Raw genomic sequence first — 22,587 nt, forward strand, 5'->3', positions numbered from 1 at the left:
GGAGTGCGCTTACTGCGCTGTCCTGTAAGCACTGTCCTGTCTGCTTCTTCTGGTCTGTGTTTTTCGGTGCGCTTTCAACCAAATTTTCAAACTTGCCCAGCCTTTCCGTCCACTTCAGTAATATCTGCGTATAATTAGATGCCACAAATAACGCAGTCAGTATATATATAGCACGGAGCATTTAAAAGGAGAACTCTGGCTTACAGGGGGATCAATTTGCTTATAGAGACTTCTCAATAATATTAAATAACAAAAAAAAAAACACAATGTGTCAAAATCGAAACGGGCAGTTGCTTTGTACAATGTCCACAATGACGTCACATTATACCCCGCACACACAAAAGCATTTTTACCAGGGAACATAACAAAGCCACTTCTGCTGAAGAGCGCTCTTGGAAGGAAACGACAGACACCCTTGGTCTTCATTGCTCTCTTCTTGGAGCCTTAAGCGCTACACCAGATCCCCCCCCCCCCCATCGTTTTCTGGTGCACACAATGCAGCTTATAAAACCGAGCAGTTATCTGTGGTGCCATTTATTGTCACCGTCGTCCGGTTGAAGAAAGAACCCATTTCATCCCAACAAAAGTATCTATAAACATTGCTTCGTCCGTATAGGGTAGGAAGCAAACGCTGCAAACGCAGGGTGGCCTGCATTCAAAGGCTTGGTTCTGTAATTGGCTACCAATCTTTAAAATTCATTTTCAAGAAAACTTCATGACTCGCAGTCGTATCATTTGGCATATATCGCCAGAGTACCGAAGGGTACATATGTCCATAATTTTATTGAGATCTGTGGACTTTAAAAAAATCGCCGGAGATCCCCTTTAATGCTGATAGACCTGAATAAACGCGAAGACACCCCCTCCCCCCTTTTCCATGGTAATTATTGTTTTGACCACGCGTCCTGCCAAAATCGTTGAACATATAGGGACAGTGTCGATGGAACCAATGTATCCACACGAGGACTTGCCTTCACTTATTGACAAGAAGACTTGTCTTCGTCACGGGAAAACTGGCTCCAAATACGCTCCCTAGCTGTTCAACGATTTCCGTCGTTCAAGTTTGCACCTTCCCCCGATCTTCTGCACTGTTTGGATTCCTGGTACATTTATAAATATTATAAAGCGTGAAGTTCTTTCTGCCCACGCGGTCAAAAAATCACACCATCTCCCACTAAAGGGGATTACGAGGCGACGCGAAGCAGCGTTTCGGCATGTAGAGCCCGCGTTTCAGAGGGGGAGTGGATAAGAGGAGGGGAAAGGGGGAGAGTGGAGTGGAGATGGGTAATGGGAGTGGCGAGGGGGAAGGGAGAGGGGGAAGAGAGAGGGGTATAGGAGGAGTGGAGAGGAGGTGTGTGGAGAGGGTTTGCGCATGCGCAGTAAGGTTGGTCCAGCCGCACACCACCGGTTTGAACTCCGCCATAAGATGCTTCGCATCTAAAATTTCACGAGCCACTTATGCAGCTTCTTCACGAAGCAGCAGCTCATAAGTGGCCCGTGGAACTTAAATTGCTTCCAGTTTCTGTAGTGGTCTGCCGGCGTCCCTGCACTTCGGTACAGGCTCTCTCGCGTGTGAACGAGGTGAATGGGAATATCCGAGCTCGATTTTTGTTAATCACAATTCCATATGAAGCCTAGAGATGAATTGACGGGCCAATGCTATTTGTAGTCCCAGTTGAAGCGTACAAGCTATAGCCCCCCAAAAAATGGGTGGGATAGGTACACGTACCTCCCACCCGCCACGGTGGTCTAATGTGCTCGACTGCTGTCTCGAAGGTCGCGGGATCGAATCCCGGCCACGGCGGCCGCATTTTCACTGGAGGCGAAGATGCTTGTAAGGCCCGTGTGCTTCCCAGTTGGTCGAAATTTCCGGAGCCCTCCACTGCGGTGTCCCTCATAATCATATCGTGGTTTGGGGAAGTTAAACCCCAAGAATTATTGTTAGGTGCACCTTCCATGGGAGGCGACCGCACAGCATAAGCGCCACGCCTGATTTGCACTGCACGGTGACTGTTCCCACGTCCTCATTCACATAAAGAAAAGAAAAATAACCCTGCGGTCGAGTGTTAGCCAGCGCCAATTACGGTCATGGCGGCGGATGTGAAAAGTGATTTCGACCGATCGTGACGTTGTCATACGTCAGCATCACGTAATCATTGCACTTCGAAACAGCGGCGGGGCTAGTCGGTACATTATAACTACGAGAAAACCTAGACGCCTATAAGCACCACAAACAGAAAGAAGAAGCACTGTGAAAGAGCGTCACTCGCAACTGATTTTACTCGCAGCAAAGTAGCAGGAAATACATAAGCCGGCCGCACCAAACGTGCGCGGACAGCGTTGGTTCACATATAGTCCTTACACAACAAACACGAGGGCACTGCAAAGCCATTTCTAATCCAGCAGGGAAGTACGAAATTCAAATTCGGACTTGCGTAAAACCATACCACTTACGCACAAGTCGCCTTTCTTTTAAAGACGATAGTCTTTCTTGGGGAACTTAAACGCAGAAATTTTGGTCTGTCTGTCTGTCTGTCTGTCTGTCTGTCTGTCTGTCTGTCTGTCTGTCTGTCTGTCTGTCTGTCTGTCTGTCTGTCTGTCTGTCACCCGATTCAGCCACCCGGCCAAAGTTTAACCACTCTCTGAACGCCCAGCCATCTTGAACTAGTACGGTCGTTCATACTTGTGAACATTATCGATCAAAAACAAATATTACGCATATCTGAGGGGCAACATCAATACCTAAGTATTAGATGGTGTGTTCCTTTACTAGAAAACACATATAGATAAGTAATCCTAAAGACCCTAATGTTTCTTAGGCTGCGCTGAAAATGCTAGTGTTTCTTAGGCTGCGCTGAAAATGCGACGCTATGAGCCAGATGCGGCGGTTCAACAAAGAGGAGGAGGACTCGTGTAGTACGGGCGGCACAAGACTATCGTCTTTCGACGATATTTGCAGCGAAGCACGCAGATACGCGGCTAATTTTTGATCCAGTAAGCTCCCATTATCTCCCCGGCCAGAACATCTGAGCTGTTGGCGAGAACGGAGACACTGGGAAACCTCGATCGCCTCACACAAGCGGGAATGGGCCGACAAATTGCTTCGATTAGAATGTTCGTGCTCCCTAACTCTGACGTTCAGACACCGACCAGTTTAGCCGCTGTAAACCCGACCACAGCTGGGTGGGATCTCGTGCACCACGTCCGCCGCGGAGGATCAGTGGTTACCGTGCTCGGCTACTGACCCGAAGGTCGCGGCTTAGATCCCGGCCGCGGCGGTCCCATTTCGGTGGAGGCGAAATGGTAGAGGCCCGTGTACTGTGCGACGTCAGTGCACGTTAAAGAACACCATATGGTCGAAATTCCCGGAGCCTTCCACTACGGCGTGCCTCGTAATGATATCCTGGTTTTGGCACGTAAAACCCCGGAATATTATTATTATTATTATTATTATTATTATTATTATTATTATTATTATTATTATTATTATTATTATTATTATTATTATTATTATTAATATCCATACACCACGCCAACTGAGCAGCCACACGTATAAGTTCAGTTTATGAATTAAATCGGTGTATTATGGTATCTGTTGTCGCGCATCCAGTGATAACAGCTGGTCGTGAAACCATGGGTTTCACAACCAGCAAACGATCGTGTAAGGTTTCTGTTATATGCCCTAATTAACTTTTGTGGCATCTGTAGTTCACTGCCTCGTCGTACGTAGCAAGGGCGTAGCCAGGATTTCATGTGTAAGGGGACAGGGGTGCAACTTCCATATATGTGTCTGTCTGTGTGCGTCGTTGGTTGGGAGCGAAAAATCAGCGTTGTCCGTGACCGAAAAATCGAGAAAGGTGCAAATAAAACAAATCATAAATATCCTTGATTGGAGCGAGAATCGAACCCATGCCTTCTGCGTGGCAAACGGGTGTTTTGCCACAGAGCCACGCCATTAATTGCTTGAAACAGCTTCGAAAAAAAAAAAAAAAAACACTATATGAATGTCACGTAGTGGAAGGGTAGAGTCTCCTTAACGTATGTAATATTGCATGGCAGAAGCGTAGAATCGCATCAGGAGTCAAAAGATGCGAATTGTTCAACGAGTGGGTGTTTTAAAGGCCCACCCATTACAAAGCGCTCAGACATATTAAATCATCATGAGCTGCAAAAGCATCGACAAAGTGAATAGCTGCGTTTAGAGTCACTGTATATAGCATATACAGTAACTCTAGCTGCGTTATGTTCGCGTGTTGCCTTACGGACGCGTAGTGGACCCTTCGCTGATTCACAAAAGGAAGAATTATAGCGTAGTGGGCACTGCGCAACTGTACTTGCAGTAGGCATTCTAGGATAGTTTGAAACGGCCAATGTTACGCGACCAGACGTTCGTTTGCTTTCGGCACGGTTGAGGCGTGCACCGAGAACCGAAGCTAGGCTATCAGTTGAGAAGGCGATACGCACGAGGCCCGATTACGCTATCGCGTTCTACTTTTGAAGGTGAAGCTCAAGCGTCCTCCAAGTTTTTCTTCTCTGAACAAGGATTTTGATTCACCGCCGACGCCGAAATGAATTGCGCCTTCCACAACAAATTTCTCTTGCCGCCTGTAAAGGGTACTTTCCTGGGCGCAAGAACGTTGTGCGGAGAAGCGCGCAAAATTACAGAACCGCTTCGCAAATGTTTCTGAGAGAGAGAGAGAGAGAGAGAGAAAAGATTTGAAAATAAGTTATATAATTTTCAACAATTTAATGTTCGACACTCGGGAGTGTGTCCAGCCAGAAAGTGCTGTCTCGCTACACTCATCACCCTGGGCTGCATTCCCCGCACAACAAGAAACGACAGTTCGGTCGCGCAATATCCTTGTCTATACTACCCATTGACGTTGGGCCTCGCGTGGTTCGGAGGAACCAAGCGGGTGATTGTGGATTTTGTGTCTTTTCACTTTCACTCGACCGCTTCGGGGAGGACAACTGATGAGGAAGGCGAGAGGGAAGGGACGCGCCGGCCACCGAGGAACGCCGGAGCACGCCGCCGCCATTTTGGTTTTCACAGCCGTTCCCTCAGCCCATGTGCATTTTGATCATGAGTGGCGAGCAGACCTCCTGAACTTCCTTTAGCTTCGCCTGTATGTCCGCCGCAGCCGAGTTCTGGTTGTCCTCGAGCCACTCGTTGGCCTCCTTGCACTTGCCCAGAACTTTCTCCTTCTCTTCGCTCGAGATCTTGTCGCTAACAACTTCCTTGATGGCCTGCTGTACGCTGAACACGTAGCTCTGGAGTGAGTTCTTCGAGGCGACCCGCTCCCTCTGCGCGATGTCCTCCAACCGGTACAACTCTGCCTCCTTCAGCATGCGCTCAATCTCGGCGTCAGAAAGCCGACCTTTCTCGTTAGTTATACAAATGGACTGCGCGTGCCCCGTGCTCTCGTCCCTGGCCGACACGTTGAGGATGCCGTTGTGGTCGATATCGAAGGTGACCTCGATCTTGGGCACGCCCCGCGGAGCTGGCGGTATGCCGGTCAGCTCGAAACGACCCAGGTGGTGGTTGTCCTTGGTCATGGTACGCTCCCCTTCGTAGACCTGGATGGTGACTCCGGTCTGGTTGTCGGAGTAGGTCGTAAACGGCTTGGAAGTCTTGCACGGCACCTTGGTGTTGCGGTTGATGATCTTGGTCATGACGCCACCCGCCGTCTCAATGCCTAGGGACAGCGGCGCCACGTCCAGAAGCTTGACGTCCTTGATGGTCTCGTCCTTGGTGCCGGCCGACAGGGCGGCGCTGACGGCCGCCCCGTAGGCGATCGCCTCGTCTGGGTTGATGTTGAAACACGGCTCCTTGTCGTTGAAGAACTCCTTGACGAGCTTCTGGACTCGGGGAATGCGCGTCGATCCTCCCACCAGGACGATGTCGTCTATCTTCGTCTTGTCTATCTTGGAGTCGTCCAGCGCCCTCTGGATCGGTCCCAGGATGACCTTGAAGAGGTCCAGGCACAGCTCCTCGAACCGGGCGCGCGTGATCTTGGTGTAGAAGTCGGTGCCGTCGAAGAGAGCGTCTATCTCGATACTAGTCTCCGCGGTTGAGGAGAGGATGCGTTTGGCCCGCTCGGCCGCGGTGCGCAGTCGGCGCACGGCGCGCGGCCTGTCGGAGATGTCCACGCTGAACTTACGCTTGATCTCGGCGATGAAGTAGTCCACCAGGCGGCTGTCGAAGTCTTCGCCCCCAAGGTGCGTGTCTCCCGCCGTCGCAAGCACGTCAAACGTCTGCGAGTTCTTGATGGACAGAAGGGACACGTCGAACGTGCCACCGCCGAGGTCGACAATGAGGACGAGCTTCTCGCCGCTAGTTACCTTGTCCAGGCCGTAGGCCAGTGCAGCGGCCGTCGGTTCGTTGAGTATCTTGGGCACCTGCAAACCGGCGATCGTGCTGGCGTCCTTGGTTGCCTGACGCTGCGAGTCGTTGAAGTAGGCCGGCACGGTGACGCAGGCGAGAGTGATCTTCTGACCGAGGTAGGCCTCGGCCACCTCTCGCATCTTGGTAAGAATCATGGCCGATATCTCCTCCGGGTTGAAGGTCTTCTCCTCACCCTTGTACGTTACCACGATCTTGGGCGCATTGTTGTCGTTGATGACTTTGAAGGGCAAGTGCTTGAGGTCTTCCTGAAGCTTGGGGTCGTCGAAGGTGCGCCCGATGAGTCGCTTGGAGCCGAACACGGTGTTCTCCGGGTTCAGGGCCACCTGTGCCTTGGCCGGGTCGCCGATGAGTCGCTCCGTCTCAGTGAAGGCGACGTAGCTGGGAGTCGTCCGGTTGCCCTGGTCGTTAGCGATGATCTCAACTTTACCGTGCTGGAAGATGCCCACGCACGAGTAGGTGGTGCCCAGATCGATGCCGATGGCCGGCTCGGCCGCTTTATCGGCCATGGCAGCTGTGGAACTTCGGCGGACTCCCTCGGGGTCCGCTGCTAGTCAGCGGTGCCGGCCCGCCCGGACCCGAGGTTCAGCAGCGCGGCGGCGCACTCACCGGAACCCGGGGCTCGTTGAAGGGGGCCGGAGGATCTCTTCGAACGCCCCTTCGGCGGCGGCGCCTTCCAGCCCTCGGCGCGCTGTATACCGAGTGCGCGCGCTCCGCCAAACACTTCGTCATTTTTTAAAACCCGTCCGACCGCTGATGTTTTTTTTGTGGTGTATATATGGCCTTTGCCCACTATGAGAGTAAACGGTCTTAGTGGGGTGCATGTTCGAAAAGAAGATACATAATAGATCAAGTCAGAAGCTATTGAAAAAGTCTGGTAAGATAAAGAAAAATAACATGTATATGCATGTTATTTTTCTTTATCTTAATTACCAGACCTTTATAGGAAGTAACTATATATTTACTTCCTATAAAGGTTTACCCGAAGTAAGGTGGCAAATTGGGCTAGTTGGAACGTACTCGCCATGTTCAGCGCAAAAAAAGGAACACGAAAACACAAGAAAGTGCACGACACAAGCGCTGTCTAACAACTGAAATTTTAATAGAAGAAACGTGTCATATATAAGCACAAAAAACACAAAAAACAAACAAACAAGAAACAAAAGAAAAAAGCCACAAAAACCAAACAGAAAATCTTATCCCCCACCAGGCATGTACTCTGTATGCTGTAGATAGGTAATCTCAGGCTCCGTGAGAGCGATTGAAGGCTGGCTCACGCATCTGTCTCCTGCTTTTATAATTTCAAAAGCTTCAGCTATTTCACGCGTGCGCTGGTCCCTGTGCCTCATCATCACGGTGGTTTTGTTTAGCTTGGCTGCGCATCCGCACTGCCGGCAATGGAGGGAAAGATGCGTAGACGGTGTGCCTTTCAGAGAGCTAGCGTGCTCCCTTAGACGAACGTTGAGACAACGGCCCGTCTGCCCAATGTATGCACCACCACATGACAAAGGGATGGCGTACACCACTCCGCTCGCGCATTCAGTGAAACGCTTAGAGTGCTTCATAGTGCAACCTTCAGTGCTGTCAGCGGCCTGCCTCTTCTGCGCTCTTTTTTCAACTCTCGCGCAAACGCTCCCTAGCTTCTTGCCGGCGCGAAAAACAACATTCACGTCATAATGACCACCAATCTTCTTCAAACGGTGGGATACCGAGTGCAGATAAGGGATAACAACGAATTTTTTTCCCTTATCCGAGGGCAGAACCACTGGATCTAGACCCTCTTCTTTTCCTTCTTTTTTCAAGCGATGAAGCAATCGCTGTGATGCGGAAGCTAGGTCCAGGCGCGGGAAACCAGCCGCTTGCAATCTGTCAACCTGCCGTAAAAAACTCTCACGTACAGTGTGAGGACAGGACTTTTTTAAGGCCGAATTGAGACAGGACGTGGCCAATCCATTCTTTACAATTTTTGAATGAGCAGAGCGATATGTTTAAGCAAAGGGGCAAAGGTCTGTGCTTTACCTCTGAAATCCCAAGAGACAATGTCTTGCAATTCTTAGATCTTTCATTACAGTTCCAGAAGGATCATGTATGCTGGTCTTATTCCCCCCGTTCCGCAAAACCTTTGTTAAGCTATCGCTCTGCTCATTCAAAAATTGTAAAGAATGGATTGGCCACGTCCTGTCTCAATTCGGCCTTAAAAAAGTCCTGTCCTCACACTGTACGTGAGAGTTTTTTACGGCAGGTTGACAGATTGCAAGCGGCTGGTTTCCCGCGCCTGGACCTAGCTTCCGCATCACAGCGATTGCTTCATCGCTTGAAAAAAGAAGGAAAAGAAGAGGGTCTAGATCCAGTGGTTCTGCCCTCGGATAAGGGAAAAAAATTCGTTGTTATCCCTTATCTGCACTCGGTATCCCACCGTTTGAAGAAGATTGGTGGTCATTATGACGTGAATGTTGTTTTTCGCGCCGGCAAGAAGCTAGGGAGCGTTTGCGCGAGAGTTGAAAAAAGAGCGCAGAAGAGGCAGGCCGCTGACAGCACTGAAGGTTGCACTATGAAGCACTCTAAGCGTTTCACTGAATGCGCGAGCGGAGTGGTGTACGCCATCCCTTTGTCATGTGGTGGTGCATACATTGGGCAGACGGGCCGTTGTCTCAACGTTCGTCTAAGGGAGCACGCTAGCTCTCTGAAAGGCACACCGTCTACGCATCTTTCCCTCCATTGCCGGCAGTGCGGATGCGCAGCCAAGCTAAACAAAACCACCGTGATGATGAGGCACAGGGACCAGCGCACGCGTGAAATAGCTGAAGCTTTTGAAATTATAAAAGCAGGAGACAGATGCGTGAGCCAGCCTTCAATCGCTCTCACGGAGCCTGAGATTACCTATCTACAGCATACAGAGTACATGCCTGGTGGGGGATAAGATTTTCTGTTTGGTTTTTTGTGGCTTTTTTCTTTTGTTTCTTGTTTGTTTGTTTTTTGTGTTTTTTGTGCTTATATATGACACGTTTCTTCTATTAAAATTTCAGTTGTTAGACAGCGCTTGTGTCGTGCACTTTCTTGTGTTTTCGTGTTCCTTTTTTTGCGCTGAACATGGCGAGTTTACCCGAAATTATCGCTAGGAATCAAATACATATAGCACTGCTGCCGCAGGCGTCCCTATCACAATATCGTATAAAGAATAGGAATCCAGAAAGAATATACCAGGAATTTAAAGGTATAGGTTTAAACAACTGCGGTGAAGCGGTCCCGCTGAAGCAGTTTTTTTTATAATTGAGAATTTACCACAGCGCGCATAAAGAAATGACATATATCGTGTCTGCCAGCATATTACGGGATAAAAGGGATGCCCGTACCAGATCTGTTTTATAAACAATTATAGCTAGCTTGAGGCAGATTTGTGTACTCACGATACTATTGTAGTTTTTAATATGAATCACTTTCGGAATGCGATGCGCCCCCGTGTTTAAGACTCTCATGGCGGTGGCCTAGCTGCCTGATCGACCGATCGATTGCTTAAAATTTCAGATTGCTTGTGGTTGTGGCATAAATGGTTCGTATCAAAAAGTACAAAATGAAGATTCTGAGTAAAATGGTTACTTTCGAAGCCTCGATTGTGTCTACCATATTGCCTCGCGCGCACTGTTTGCACCATCGAGACTATGCTTTTATAGCGAAAGCTGTTATGAGATCACAACAGCAGTGCCGGTAGTTGTCCGCCGCCGCTGCCGGTGTCCGTAACCGCTATCGCGCAAAATGAGAAAAATTCAAGTTAAAAAAAAGTATCCACGACAGGATGGGATCTGAACCGGGGCCCTCTGCGTGGCAGTCGAGTATTTCATCACAGAGCCACGATGTTACTTGAAACTCCTTTGCAAAAAGACGCCAGACCTGCGCGGAAAGCGCAGCACAGTCGCAGCAAAAGCTGGAAGAGCTAAGGAGGGGGGGGGGCTAGCCCCTGTCCCCCTCCCTGGCTTTGGGCCTGGTTACGACAATTAAATTCAAGACGTCTCACGCAACATCATCGACGGCAGCAGAACTGGCAGCCCTTCGTAAAGCGTTACAATTCGTCAATGACCAACCGACACACAAGTGGACTATTTTCTGCGACTCGAAGGCGGCACTGAAGTCTCTGTACTGTCAGCCTTACGCCGCGGGCCACACGAACAGCTGGTACTAGAGACAGCAGATGTTATACACCACATAACTGAGAAAGGACATCAAATCACTTTTCAGTGGTTACCCAGTCACTGCGGAATCATGGGCAATAAACGGGCCGATCAAGCTGCTCGCTAACCACACATAATACCATGAACTAGGACCGACGCTGCACGGAAGCTCCGTTTGCATGCTCGCCAACGCACCACACTGCAGTGGAATGGCATGCTCGATTGCACTAATTTGACCCCACCTTAAGTCTTCAAGTCCCACCGAGGCCTCGCCAAGTAGACGCGACCCTTTTGTGTAGGCTGTGGTTGGGCGTTGCGTTTACCAACGCCTATGGCCGACACCACAGCCTGTGACCACTGTGGCGACGCAGAAACAATTGGACATATTTTTTTGCGACTGCCCACAGTATGGTGCACAACGACTAATATCCCTTTGCAACGCGCTCAACAAGTTGGATGACCGACCTTTGTCGGAGAAAAGAATTCTACGCCATCGACAGGGCGCAACGTCGCAGAAGGCCATGCAAGCGCTACTGCGCTTCTTGCGATCGGCCTGCCTTTCTGAACGATTGTAACCAGAACGCCATCCCTGAGTGTGTTGTTTTTTATCCTGTGTGCGTACGTGCGTTTTTTTTCTCCTCTTTTCCCCTCTCCCCCCCTCTCTCTAGACCCTCTTTCTTGTCCCTACTTCCTCTTCCCAGTGCTGGGTAGCAAACCAGATGCTAATATCTGGTTAAACTCCCGGCCTTCCTTTTTTCATCTCTCTCTTTCTTGTTGATGCGACGGCTGATGACAATGAAGAATTATCGCGGAGCCCTTTGTAATGGGCTGGAAGCTTCAAACGACCCACTAGTTACGTAAGTCGCACTGTAAGACGCCCGATTGTTATTTCACTCTCCCTTCACGCTACATAACATACGTTAACGTGAGAAAGAGAAAAAGAGAGGGAAAGAACTTCATTGAGACCCTGAGGAAATGGATCATGGGGGGCCATATGGGCTTCCTTGGCAACCAATATAAGTGCATTTGCGAGGAACCCACTACGCTATAAATCATCATAATTTTTGTGAAGTAGGGAAGCAGCCACTAGCCATTTCTCGTCATTCTGCGGAGAACCGTGGTACGCGCTAGGAACCTGTAAGGCATTGCGTGCATTTTGTAGATGCTGTGCCTGATGACGATGAAGAATTATGGCAAAGCCCTTCGTAATGGGTTGGAAGCATTCAACAACCGACTCGTTGCGCAATTCGCGTTGTGTTACACCTGGTTGTTATTTTACTTTTCTACCACGCAACATTACATATGTTAATGTGTTGCCTTCCCGACATGAAGCCTGAATAGGCTCTTTTTGCAAAAGAGTTTCAAGCACCGGCATGGCTCTAGGACATCATGCCCTAGAGCCATGCCGGTGCTTGAAACTCTTTTAAAATGCCGCTGACACCATCGATAAAAACGTTCTTTTTTAATTATTACATTCTTATACCTTGCCTGTGAAGACTTGCCTTCGTTCAAGAGACATTTTTGTGTCGTCCATTAAATGTCCTCTGTGTGATGCGCCAGAAACAATTGAACATTGTTTCATAGGTTGCAGATATGCAATCCTATTATGGGATGTGCTCCAGCGAACTCTTGAAAAAGACATTGTGCTAAATTCACATTCCGTGCGATATTTTTTGAAAGCGAGTTGTAATGACGTGCCTTTGGACATGCTTCTTTTCATCGGAATACTTAGCCTGTGGAAGAGGCGCATGTTGCAGAGAAACGCAGAGCCGATAATTTCCTCAACAGCCCACTTCCTCAGGATGGCCACTCAGCTAAGAGGTGTATACGAGCGAATGGAAAATCAGCCAGAATGATATACGGCATTGGTGAAGTGCTTATCCTTACTGTTGTTCTAGCATATAATTAGAAAAGGCCGTTATTGATGTATTCGCTACAGAGATCATTGCGAATTCTAAGTGCCGTCTGTTCGTCATTGTGTCGCGATAAGAGCAGAATCAACATATTAGTTCTTTGTCTGTATATTGAATTGCTTTCAAGTGTCATGTCTATGTTGAATAAATGCCATGAAAGAAAGAAAAAAAGAACCGGCATGGCTCTGTGGTAGAATACTGTGGTTCCATGCAGAGGGCCCAGGTTCGAACCCCGTTCCGTCCTGAATATTTTTTCTTATTTCGCGCGATAGCGGTTACGGACACCGGCGGCGGCGGCGGACAACTATGGCGCCAAAAACGGCCGTTGTTGTGATCTCATAACAGCTTTCGCTGTAAAAGACCTATATACAGGCGTCATGTCGGGCAAGGAATCGCGTTAATATATATATATATGTTGGTGGAAGAGCAAAAAAATCACCCAGGTGTCACACAATGCGAATTGCGCAAGGACTGTGTGGCTTCCCGCCCTAATTGCGTAGTGGGTACTTCCCTACTTCACAAAAATTATGATTTACGGCGTAGTGGGATATCTTGCATGCGTATCCATGTGTACTTGTATAAGTTACCCTAAAGGCCACTCTTCAAGCTTTCGCTGTGACTGTACTGGTTGTTTGGCGGAGGCCTGGCGTATTTTTAGATGCGAGCGGAGCTCAATCTGGTGGTGGTGGTGTGCGGCGTGACCACCCTTACTGCGCATGCGCATACCCTCTCCCCTTCCCCTCTCCCCTCCCCCTTTCCACTCTTCCTCTGAAACGCGGGCTAGACATGCCGAAATTCTCTCCTGCGCAACGCCACGATGAGCTCGAGCGCATGCGCGTCCCCTCCCCTTCTCTCTCCTCTCCTACGCTGCCCCCCTCTCGGCCGCCTGTCGACCGCGTTCCCCGCTCGCCCTGTGAGAATTAACGGCCAGGCTAGATGGAAGATACGACGCGCGTAGCGTCCCTCTTCGCGTTCCACGACGCGAGGTCGGTAGCATGCCCAACGAACGCCAACGGAACGCGATCGTGCAAGTGCTCCGGCTTCGCATCGCCTCATGGTCCCCTTTAGCGGGAGATGGTGTAATTTTTTTTAAGAGGGTGGCATTGCCATGAGCAGGGGCGTAGGCGGGAATTTTTTTCGGAGGGGGTGGGGGGGGGCACTTCCCTGATCTGAAGTGGGGGCGGGGCTGGCCGATGTGGTAGAGTGTGACCTTGTGCTCTGTATGCCCTGGCAAAAAGAAAAAAAAAATACGGGAGGGGGGCACGGGCCCGGTGTGCCACCCCCTGGATACGCCATTGCCCATTTGCGCATCTTTATTTCGATGTGACCGGGCTTCACCCGCAAAAAGTGTTAAGGCCTGTCCACACGCACGCGTTGCAGCGCGTCAACACGTGTCGTTTAGACGCGGCGCCGCGCCCTCTCCCTATGGAGAGAGAGGGCGCGGAGCCGCGTCTAAACGCCGCGCGCTGACGCGCTGCAACGCGTACGTGTGGTAAGGCCTTTAGCACCGCTACGCGCCGGCGCGCGCCGCAGTGTTTGGGAAACTTCGCGACTGTCGAGCTCGTTCGTGGAGCTAACGCAAGCACCAGCGATATAACGCTGGAAGGTTCGGTCAGGCGTGTACAAAAGCCGACGCGTTTCACGGACCGATCACATTATCGACGACTGACGATTGCGACCGCGGCTATCGTTGCACTATGAGTGTTACTTCTATTGCTGCATGGTTCGCCCATAAGACAATAATGTAAGTTTGTGCCCTACAAAGAAAAAAAAAAGCTTATTTCGTTCAGATAAAACGGCGCAGAAATCAAATTATGCGATCGTTACGCCTCATATACAGGGTGTTTCAAAAAATGCGTCCAAAATCCTGAAAAATCATGGAAATGCGATATTGGTTCGACGCCTTCAAAATTACTTCTGTAGCCGCAGACATCTTAAGATGACTAAAGACATCATTTGAGACTGTAATTAAGAAAGTTAAAGCAATTGACTTTTTAAGTAGTGAAGATGGGCGGTTATGTCAAACGGAAGAATTGACGTCCTTCGTGCGAAGAACCCATTGCTGCTTTGAGAATAGGAAAAAGGAAGTATGAGTCAAAGGGAAAAAAAAGGAGGGACAAGGAAGGTCAAGATAATATATGGAATTTCATGATTTCACGCATGGATAGCCGCGTTTTGTTACTATACTATAATGTTCTGGCATATTATTATATGTTATTCATTACTACATAATATTATTAGTAATATAATATTAGTAATTCTGCGACGTTTTTACCATTCTGCTCGAATGCTGATTTAAATGTATGTTATTTATATTCGCATGAATCGCACGTACATCATATCTATGTACGCGAACTGGCTGCCCAGCGGCCTGCACCTTTTTTTAGGTTTATTTTTTTCCCATATTTTCAGATCGTACTTGCAGCGGGATCACAAGCGCGCAGATAGCGCTAAATCACGTACGTACACAGGCGTAACCAAGGGGGAGGGTACACCCACCCCCTCCCAAAAAAAAATTAATTTCTGGCTACGCCTCTAAGTACGCGCATGCAATTTTCTTACCATAATTTTCTACACCATACCTTTTTCTTGTCCGTCCTCACATTATTTGCAGCGTGCGCAATATGTTTGGCACGCAATTCTGAAACAACAAGTGAAAATTGGCGGGCAACCTCTGTGTTGCAACAACTCTGCGTTCATTTATTCTACCTTAAATATTAATTTATCATTGAATCTGGTTACACTCTAAGTGAGAACAGCTTTTTCCAATGTGCGAGGGGTCTTTTTTTCGTTCAGCGTGAGGTTTCTTGCGTTGAACGGATCAGGCTCAGGCGTCAGACCACATTCGGTGTTTGGTATAGTCACGTATCATGATCGAGGCTGCGTGGCCCTAACTGTTTATTCGAAGGCTGTGGGTTCGGATCCAACTGACGGATAGGGTTATTTTTCGTCCACTTTAATTCTTTTCAATTCAAGTGAGAATCATTGCACGTCATTTCAGAAACCACAAATAATGTCCCCTGTGCTTTCCTCGGCTTAATTGTCTGTCAGTTTTCTGTATGACATACACTGCCGGTAGAAGAAAAGTACATACACAGAAGCATAGGCGTGCGCAGGGTCACCCATCAGAGGGAGGGGGGGGGGGGCAAAGGTTCATCGCAGCGCCCTCCCACCCTACTTAGTAAATGTATGGGGCAGATTTCGCGCCCCCCCCCCCCATCTCCGGTGACAAGAAGGCTCAATGTACGGGGAAGATTTTGCCCCCCCCCCTCTTAAGTGATTAGGGGGGTGGCCGCCCCCCCCCCCCCCCACTGTGCGCACTCCTACGCACAGAAGAGAGGCGACGAGCAGGACGACAAAAGTGTGGCACTTCCAATGTGACACACACATGCGCAGAATAGCCAACAACACTGCCTCGCCTATACCCACCTCTCAAACAATCCAATCTCAGAAGACCGCACCTGTATGGATGTCTCACTTCTACATTCATTACTGATATAAAACGCTTCTAATAACTCACGGGCTGTGCTCTTACCCAGGATCGTCACCTCACGAAATCGTGGTTCGCATTTGTAGACCTTGCAGTGCGCAGGAAGATGCGCAAGTTCATTTTCTTTCCGCAGATTTCTGTCATGTTCCCTGGCTCGTACGTTCATACAGCGGCCAATCTGCCCAAGATAATACCTGCCGCACCTCAGAGGGATCTGGTATACAACGGCTGTCTCACATTTAGTGTAAGCCGAAGCGTGTTTCACACCGCAGCCTGCGGATCCCTCAGCAGTGGTGCGAGGGCAGAGCTATAGGACAGCTTCACAGGGGCAGAAAAAACAAGAGGGACATCATACCTGCCTGCCACCTTTTTGAGGTTGTGGGTCACCTTATGAAGATAAGGAATTCTGCAGGTCTTACGGTGCTAGTAGCTGTGCTAGCTACCGCCGGTTTCTTGCTGCCTTTAATCTTCTGCCGGAGAGTTCCACCATGCACTGACGTAAGCAACGAACCAAGGAAGCCTGCCATAGCAAGGCGCCTAACTTGTCTGTCAAAGGCAGCCTGCATCGTGTGAATGCATGATTTCTTAAATTTAGCGCGGAATCCAGGCACAGCAGAGCTACACCCCGCTTAATCAGCTTAGAAGTAGCTGAATCGTACGGATACCAGCCCCTTATTCGCACGTGGCGAATGCTGCCAGCACACATATGGGTATCATGGAAAGTTAAGTCTAAAAACTGCAACGAGTATCGAATGGGTAGTTCATAGGTGAAATTTACGCCAGTGTTACACAGGACGGGCGCTATACATGAGAAGATGCAGATGCCGCGTCTTTGCAGGTACAACCCTTTGGCAAACAGAATAAAAGTGTTCCTTAGGTAAAATTCTAAAAGCGTTAAAAAATTATCCACTGTGACGCCAGCTGTGTTCGGGAAGGGAATGGTGTCGTTTTGTTCAATGCACGTACGCCTTCACAGCTGCAAAAAGCTCATTATGGGTAATCGAGCAAAATAGATCCTCAATATCAATAGAGAAGGCAGTACCAATAACAGAGAGCTGAGCTAGTTGGTAAGTATTCATTCTAAAGAGACAGGGCGTGCAAACACGGACACAAGAAAGAAGTCAGGACACCACAAACGCCGGCGTTTGTGGTGTCCTGACTTCTTTCTTGTGTCCGTGTTTGCACGCCCTGTCTCTTTAGAAGCAGTACCAATGTTGTGGCCATCCTGAAGAAACTGCACGACCTCATGCGTATTACTCGTCATAAAAGGGTCGTTTATGCTTAAAGAATTGAGTGCTTTTAAGAAAAATTGGCTAACATGACTGCCAAGTTGGCTTTGTGTGTTTTCGCAGTAACAAACACACTCAGCGTGGACTTTTTTGCATTACTGATGTCTCTTGAAAGCTTCGAAAGCTTTAAGTCGTTACAAAATCTAATTGCTGTCGTATAAGGCGTCACTGCCGACTACGGCGCCAGGAGATGGCACGTGCTCGGCGGCCGCCTCAGCGAAGAGGACGAAGAGGAAATAAAGAATGAGGAACGAATGTTTCCTTTGATGTGCCTTAATTGATATGCACGACACAACATATTTTGGCGACGAAGATTTACGAGCCCATGTGCTACCGGTCTGACCTTCATCTTCGTGAGTGTTGTACGTACGCCTGTCGTCCTCTACGATGAGTGTTTCTGGACTACAACCACCACCCCCGTTCCTGCCGTCACCTGGACACCCGGTCATCCCTTGGGAGCAATGGATACAAGCCTTCAAGAATTACATGGTTGCTTCGGGCGCCTCCGACCTACCTGCTCTTCGGCGGAAGGCGATTCTGCTCAACTGCTTGGGCTTGGAAGGACAGCGCATCTTCCAGACTCTGACGGCAACGGACGACCCGGGCCTTGCGGCTTCGAGCCCCACGGAAGGGACGTTGGCGTCTCCTAGCCCGGATGACTTCGACCGTGCCATCGCGACGCTGGAAGGTCATTTCAGGAGCAAGGTGAACGTCACTATTGCGCGTCACCGGTTTCGTCGACGTACACAAGCCCCAGGTGAGACTGCGGCGGATTACATCACCGCTCTGAGAAGTTTGGTAGGAGCGTGCGATTTTGGTGACTTGGCGGACGACATGATACGCGACCAGCTGATAGAGAAAACGACCAGCGAGTATTTACGTGAACGCCTTCTGCTGGAAGAGTCCCTAACGCTTTCAAGGGCCCTTACTATTGCAAAACAGCATGATCAGGCGACAAGTGAAGCCAGAGAACTGTCCCGAAAGGAATTACAAGTTCATCGTGTTAAAAATAATTCAAAGGAGAGAGAGAAGCATTGTAGCACGTGCACATGCTATAAGACGCAAAGTCAAAGTCAACGATCCTTCAAAGAGCAGGAATGCTATCGTTGTGGTTCGGCGGAGCACCTTGCAAATAGCCCTCAGTGCAAGGCCAAGACACATAAGTGTCGAAAATGTGAGAAAATTGGCCATTTGGAAAAGGTGTGCAAGTCGCTACGAAAGTTCGCGAAAAATGTTCAGCATGTCGCGGAAGATAGCGATACAGCTGACCCAGACGATCACTTAAGTGTGTGTCAAATCTGGAGCCGAAAGAAAGGAATTTACGCAGTATTAGAAATTGAGGGAATTTCTGTGTCATTCTTGATAGACACTGGATCATCGGTTTCCATTCTGGCTGAAAACCTTTACAAACGTCACTTTTCTAAAGTGTATCCTCTGACATCTACGTCCGTTCAGCTTCTCGATTATTCCAAGTCCGCCATTCCAATTCAAGGATGTTTCATTGCTGCGGCCTCATTCCATGGTCGATGCACTTCTATCTTATTGTACGTTGTGCCTGGAGGAACAACCATTCTTGGATTAGATGGCATCGCGGCTCTGGACATGAAGATTCAGGGGTCACCGCTTAAGTGTCTTCTGATGACGCAAGAAACTCCTGTGTTGCCTGAAGAGTTACGTTTCGAATTCGAGCACCTATTTTCAAAAGAGCTCGGAACTGTTAAAGGCTTCTGTCACAAGGTCAAAGTTCGCGCGTCTGTTCAACCAGTGGCCAGCAAGCTGAGACGGCTGCCACTTGTCATTCGCGAGCAAGTCTTGGCAGAAATACAAAAATTAGAAGCCCAGGGCATCATTGAGCGCGTCGACTCGTCAGAGTGGGTGTCACCCATTGTGGTAGCTAGGAAAAAGGATGGCTCGATTCGCATGTGCGTTGACCTACGGGAGCCAAACAAAGCTGTGGTAGTGGACAGTTTTCCTTTGCCACAAACTGAAGAACTACTGAACAGCTTGGCTGGGGCGCAGCGATTCTCAAAGCTCGACTTAGCTTCTGCGTACCACCAGTTACCACTCAGTCCAGAGAGCCGTGACCTTACTACCTTCATAACTCATGACGGACTCTTTCGCTTCAAAAGGGTTTGCTTCGGACTAGCATCGGCGCCCTCAGCATTTCAAAAGATGATGCATTTGATCCTAAAAGGGTGCAAATGCGTCTTATTTACATTGACGACATCATCGTGTATGGACGCTCCCGCGAGGATCATCTGGGCAATTTGCGCGCTGTTTTGAAACGGCTCTCTGATGCGGGCCTCAGGTTGAACCACAAGTGTGTTTTTGACGTCGCAGAGCTGACTTTTCTTGGTCATGTTGGCAGCGCTAGAGGGTTATTCCCACTTATGTCATCCATTGAGGCGATAACCAAGGCACCCTCACCTAAAAACATCAACGAACTTCGTTCGATGCTGGGACTTGCAGGTTTCTACTCCAAGTTCATCCCCCATTTTTCTGACGTTGTGGAGCCAATGCGTGCCTTGCTTCGAGGAAATGCACCTTTCGTTTGGACTGCGGCAGCACAAGGCAGTTTGGAGCGACTGAAAGCTCTTCTAACATCTTGCGAGGTTCTTCATCTTTTCGATCCTCACTTACCGGTGTACGTCACGACTGATGCCTCAGGATATGGATTAGGTGCGGTACTTCAGCAAGATAACGGAACCTCACTGCAAACTGTCGCGTTCGCCTCGCGTACCCTGCAGCCACATGAACGGCAGTACTCAGTTGGCGAACGCGAGGCTCTTGCCTGCGTCTGGGCTTGCGAACATTGGCACGTTTACCTGTGGGGGAGACCTTTCATCTTACGGACTGACCATGCGGCATTGGTTACGCTTCTTTCAACGAAAGGTACCGGTCACCGTCCATTAAGGATTGCGCGCTGGTCCTCACGGTTGCTGTGCTACAACTACACCGTGGAATACAGAAAGGGTAGCGAAAACGTCGTGGCTGACGCTCTTTCCCGGCTGCCCGTACAGAGTTTACTCCGCGATGCACCCGAAGAAGAATTCATATGCTTCCTGTCTCCAGTCGTTACCATGCAAGAGCTTCAAGAAGCCAGTGCCAACGACCCCGCTCTCTCTCAAGCCAAGCACTTCACGATTACTTCTTGGCCTGACAAAAAATCCTTGTCGAAAGAGCTGCTGGCTTACTTTCATGTGCGAGCTGAACTCTCAGTTGTAAATGATATCTTGTGCCGGGGTGAAAGGATTGTCGTGCCAGCGTCTATGACACGCCGTTTTATGGATCTGGCCCATGAGTCACATCCAGGCATTAGTCGCACCAAAGCTCGCCTGAGAGAGTCCTATTGGTGGCCGTGCATGGACAGTCACATTGAAGAGCTTGTGCGCACATGTGTGATTTGCCAGTCCTGTGACAAGTCTGCACGTACCTCTGCAGCGCCAATGCAACCCGTTCCTCTTCCTGACAAAGCTTGGGAAAAAGTTGCAATCGACATCGTAGGACCTTTCACGCAAGCTTCAGCCGACTGCCGTTTTGCCATTACAATCATTGACTATTACAGCAAGTGGCCTGAAGTGGCTTTCGTAAGAGACGCGACCACACCTACAGTGAAGAAATTCTTACTTGAACTTTTTGCACGCGAAGGATACCCACGTGGTCTCGTATCCGATCATGGGCCACAGTTTTCATCAGCAAATTTTGAAGAATTTCTCGCAGAACGTGGAATCAAGCATACAACTCTTCTGTGTACCACCCGCAAGCTAACGGCTTGGTGGAACGATTCAACAGGGTATTGAAGACATACATACAACTGGCTCTGTTTGAACGCCGTGATATAAAAATAGCCATGCTTGATTACCTGCAAATATATCGATGTACGCCTCACGCGACAACTGGTGTTGCGCCCGCTGTACTTCTTCATGGACGCCAACCTCGAACAAGGCTCGACATAGTGGGCATGCCCGACAAATGCTTCAGCACGGACCCGTCAAGGGCGATTGAGCAGTTGCGAGAGCGCGTGAAAAACAAGCAAACCAGGTCGAAGAGCTATACAGATGAAAAACGCGGAGCCAAGGAACCAAACTTCGCCGTTGGTGATTACGTGCGGGTTAAATTATCTGCCATTCCTGGGAAGCTATCTTCACAGTTCTCCGCGCCCAAGAAGATCGTTGAAAAGTGTGGACCAGCCTCGTACTTGTTGGAAGATGGACGAGTGTGGAACGCGTCCAAGTTAGCTGCTGTTCACCCTGCAGCTGTCAGCAAAATGAGATCAGGCACATCTGCTGTATGAACTGGTCACCGGCATCCACTCAATCGTCTGGTACAGTTATGGGTGATCTATCGCATCCTGGCACGTCAAGAGAGGATAATCATGAAAATGCGGACTCTCCTGAACCACTCGCAGCAGACAGTGCGCAAGTTTCACCCAATATGTCGGGATCTCAAGCGCGTATTAGAAGAAGCACTCGTAAGAAGAAGACACCGCAGAAGTTCAAGGACTATATTAGGTAGCAACTTTTTTTTTTTTTTTTCGCAAAAGGGGATATGTCGTATAAGGCGTCACTGCCGACTACGGCGCCAGGAGATGGCACGTGCTCGGCGGCCGCCTCAGCGAAGAGGACGAAGAGGAAATAAAGAATGAGGAACGAATGTTTCCTTTGATGTGCCTTAATTGATATGCATGACACAACTTGTTTAAGCTTTTTAAGCTTAACTTTTTAACTTTTTTAAGCTTTAAGTCGTTACAAAATCTGGTTTGCTTGTTTTTCACGCGCTCTCGCAACTGCTCAATCGCCCTTGACGGGTCCGTGCTGAAGCATTTGTCGGGCATGCCCACTATGTCGACATCCCAACTTGTTTGTGACTTAAAAATTGGCTAACATGACTGCCAAGTTGGCTTTGTGTGTTTAACAAACACACTCAGCGTGGACTTTTTTGCATTACTGATGTCTCTTGAAAGCTTCGAAAGCTTTAAGTCGTTACAAAATCTAATTGCCTTGCTCTTAATTCTGGAGTCGGACTTCTTAACAGCAAGAAAGTTCTTCTCCAACGCCTCAGAGGCTTTATCACTGAATGTGGCCTGAGACAGGACGACAAAGCGAGAATCCTTGTCAGCTTCTAAAATTACTAAGTTCTCGTCTTTGCAAAAGACCACAATCTCCCGCACCGCTAACATTGCTCGGCTCGTTCTTGAAGTTTGGTTCCTTGGCTCCGCGTTTTTCATCTGTATAGCTCTTCGACCTGGTTTGCTTGTTTTTCACGCGCTCTCGCAACTGCTCAATCGCCCTTGACGGGTCCGTGCTGAAGCATTTGTCGGGCATGC

The 22,587-nt window shown here is 49.1% G+C and overlaps 2 protein-coding genes across 2 annotated transcripts in view; one reads left to right on the top strand and one right to left on the bottom strand.

The window, feature by feature from the left end:
• Positions 1-5,051: 5,051 nt before the first annotated feature.
• LOC119401958 (major heat shock 70 kDa protein Ba-like) lies at positions 5,052-7,031 on the bottom strand. The gene has a single exon (XM_037668987.2). The coding sequence runs from the start codon at positions 6,910-6,912 to the stop codon at positions 5,062-5,064; it is 1,851 nt and encodes a 616-aa protein (XP_037524915.1). The 5' UTR covers positions 6,913-7,031; the 3' UTR covers positions 5,052-5,061.
• Positions 6,911-22,587, top strand: part of LOC119403241 (cell division cycle protein 23 homolog) — a 30,486-nt gene continuing 14,809 nt past the window's right edge. The window contains 1 exon segment of the mRNA XM_049418239.1: positions 6,911-6,986. Within this exon segment, the coding sequence (XP_049274196.1) occupies positions 6,911-6,986 (76 nt within the window).

This window comes from Rhipicephalus sanguineus, chromosome 8 (genome assembly GCF_013339695.2).
Source record: "Rhipicephalus sanguineus isolate Rsan-2018 chromosome 8, BIME_Rsan_1.4, whole genome shotgun sequence".
In the NCBI taxonomy this organism is placed as follows: Eukaryota; Metazoa; Arthropoda; class Arachnida; order Ixodida; family Ixodidae; genus Rhipicephalus; species Rhipicephalus sanguineus.

Coding starts and splice junctions, on each gene's coding strand:
- LOC119401958 (XM_037668987.2), bottom strand. CDS start 6,912: ATGGCCGATAAAGCGGCCGAGCCGGCCATCGGCATCGATCTGGGCACC.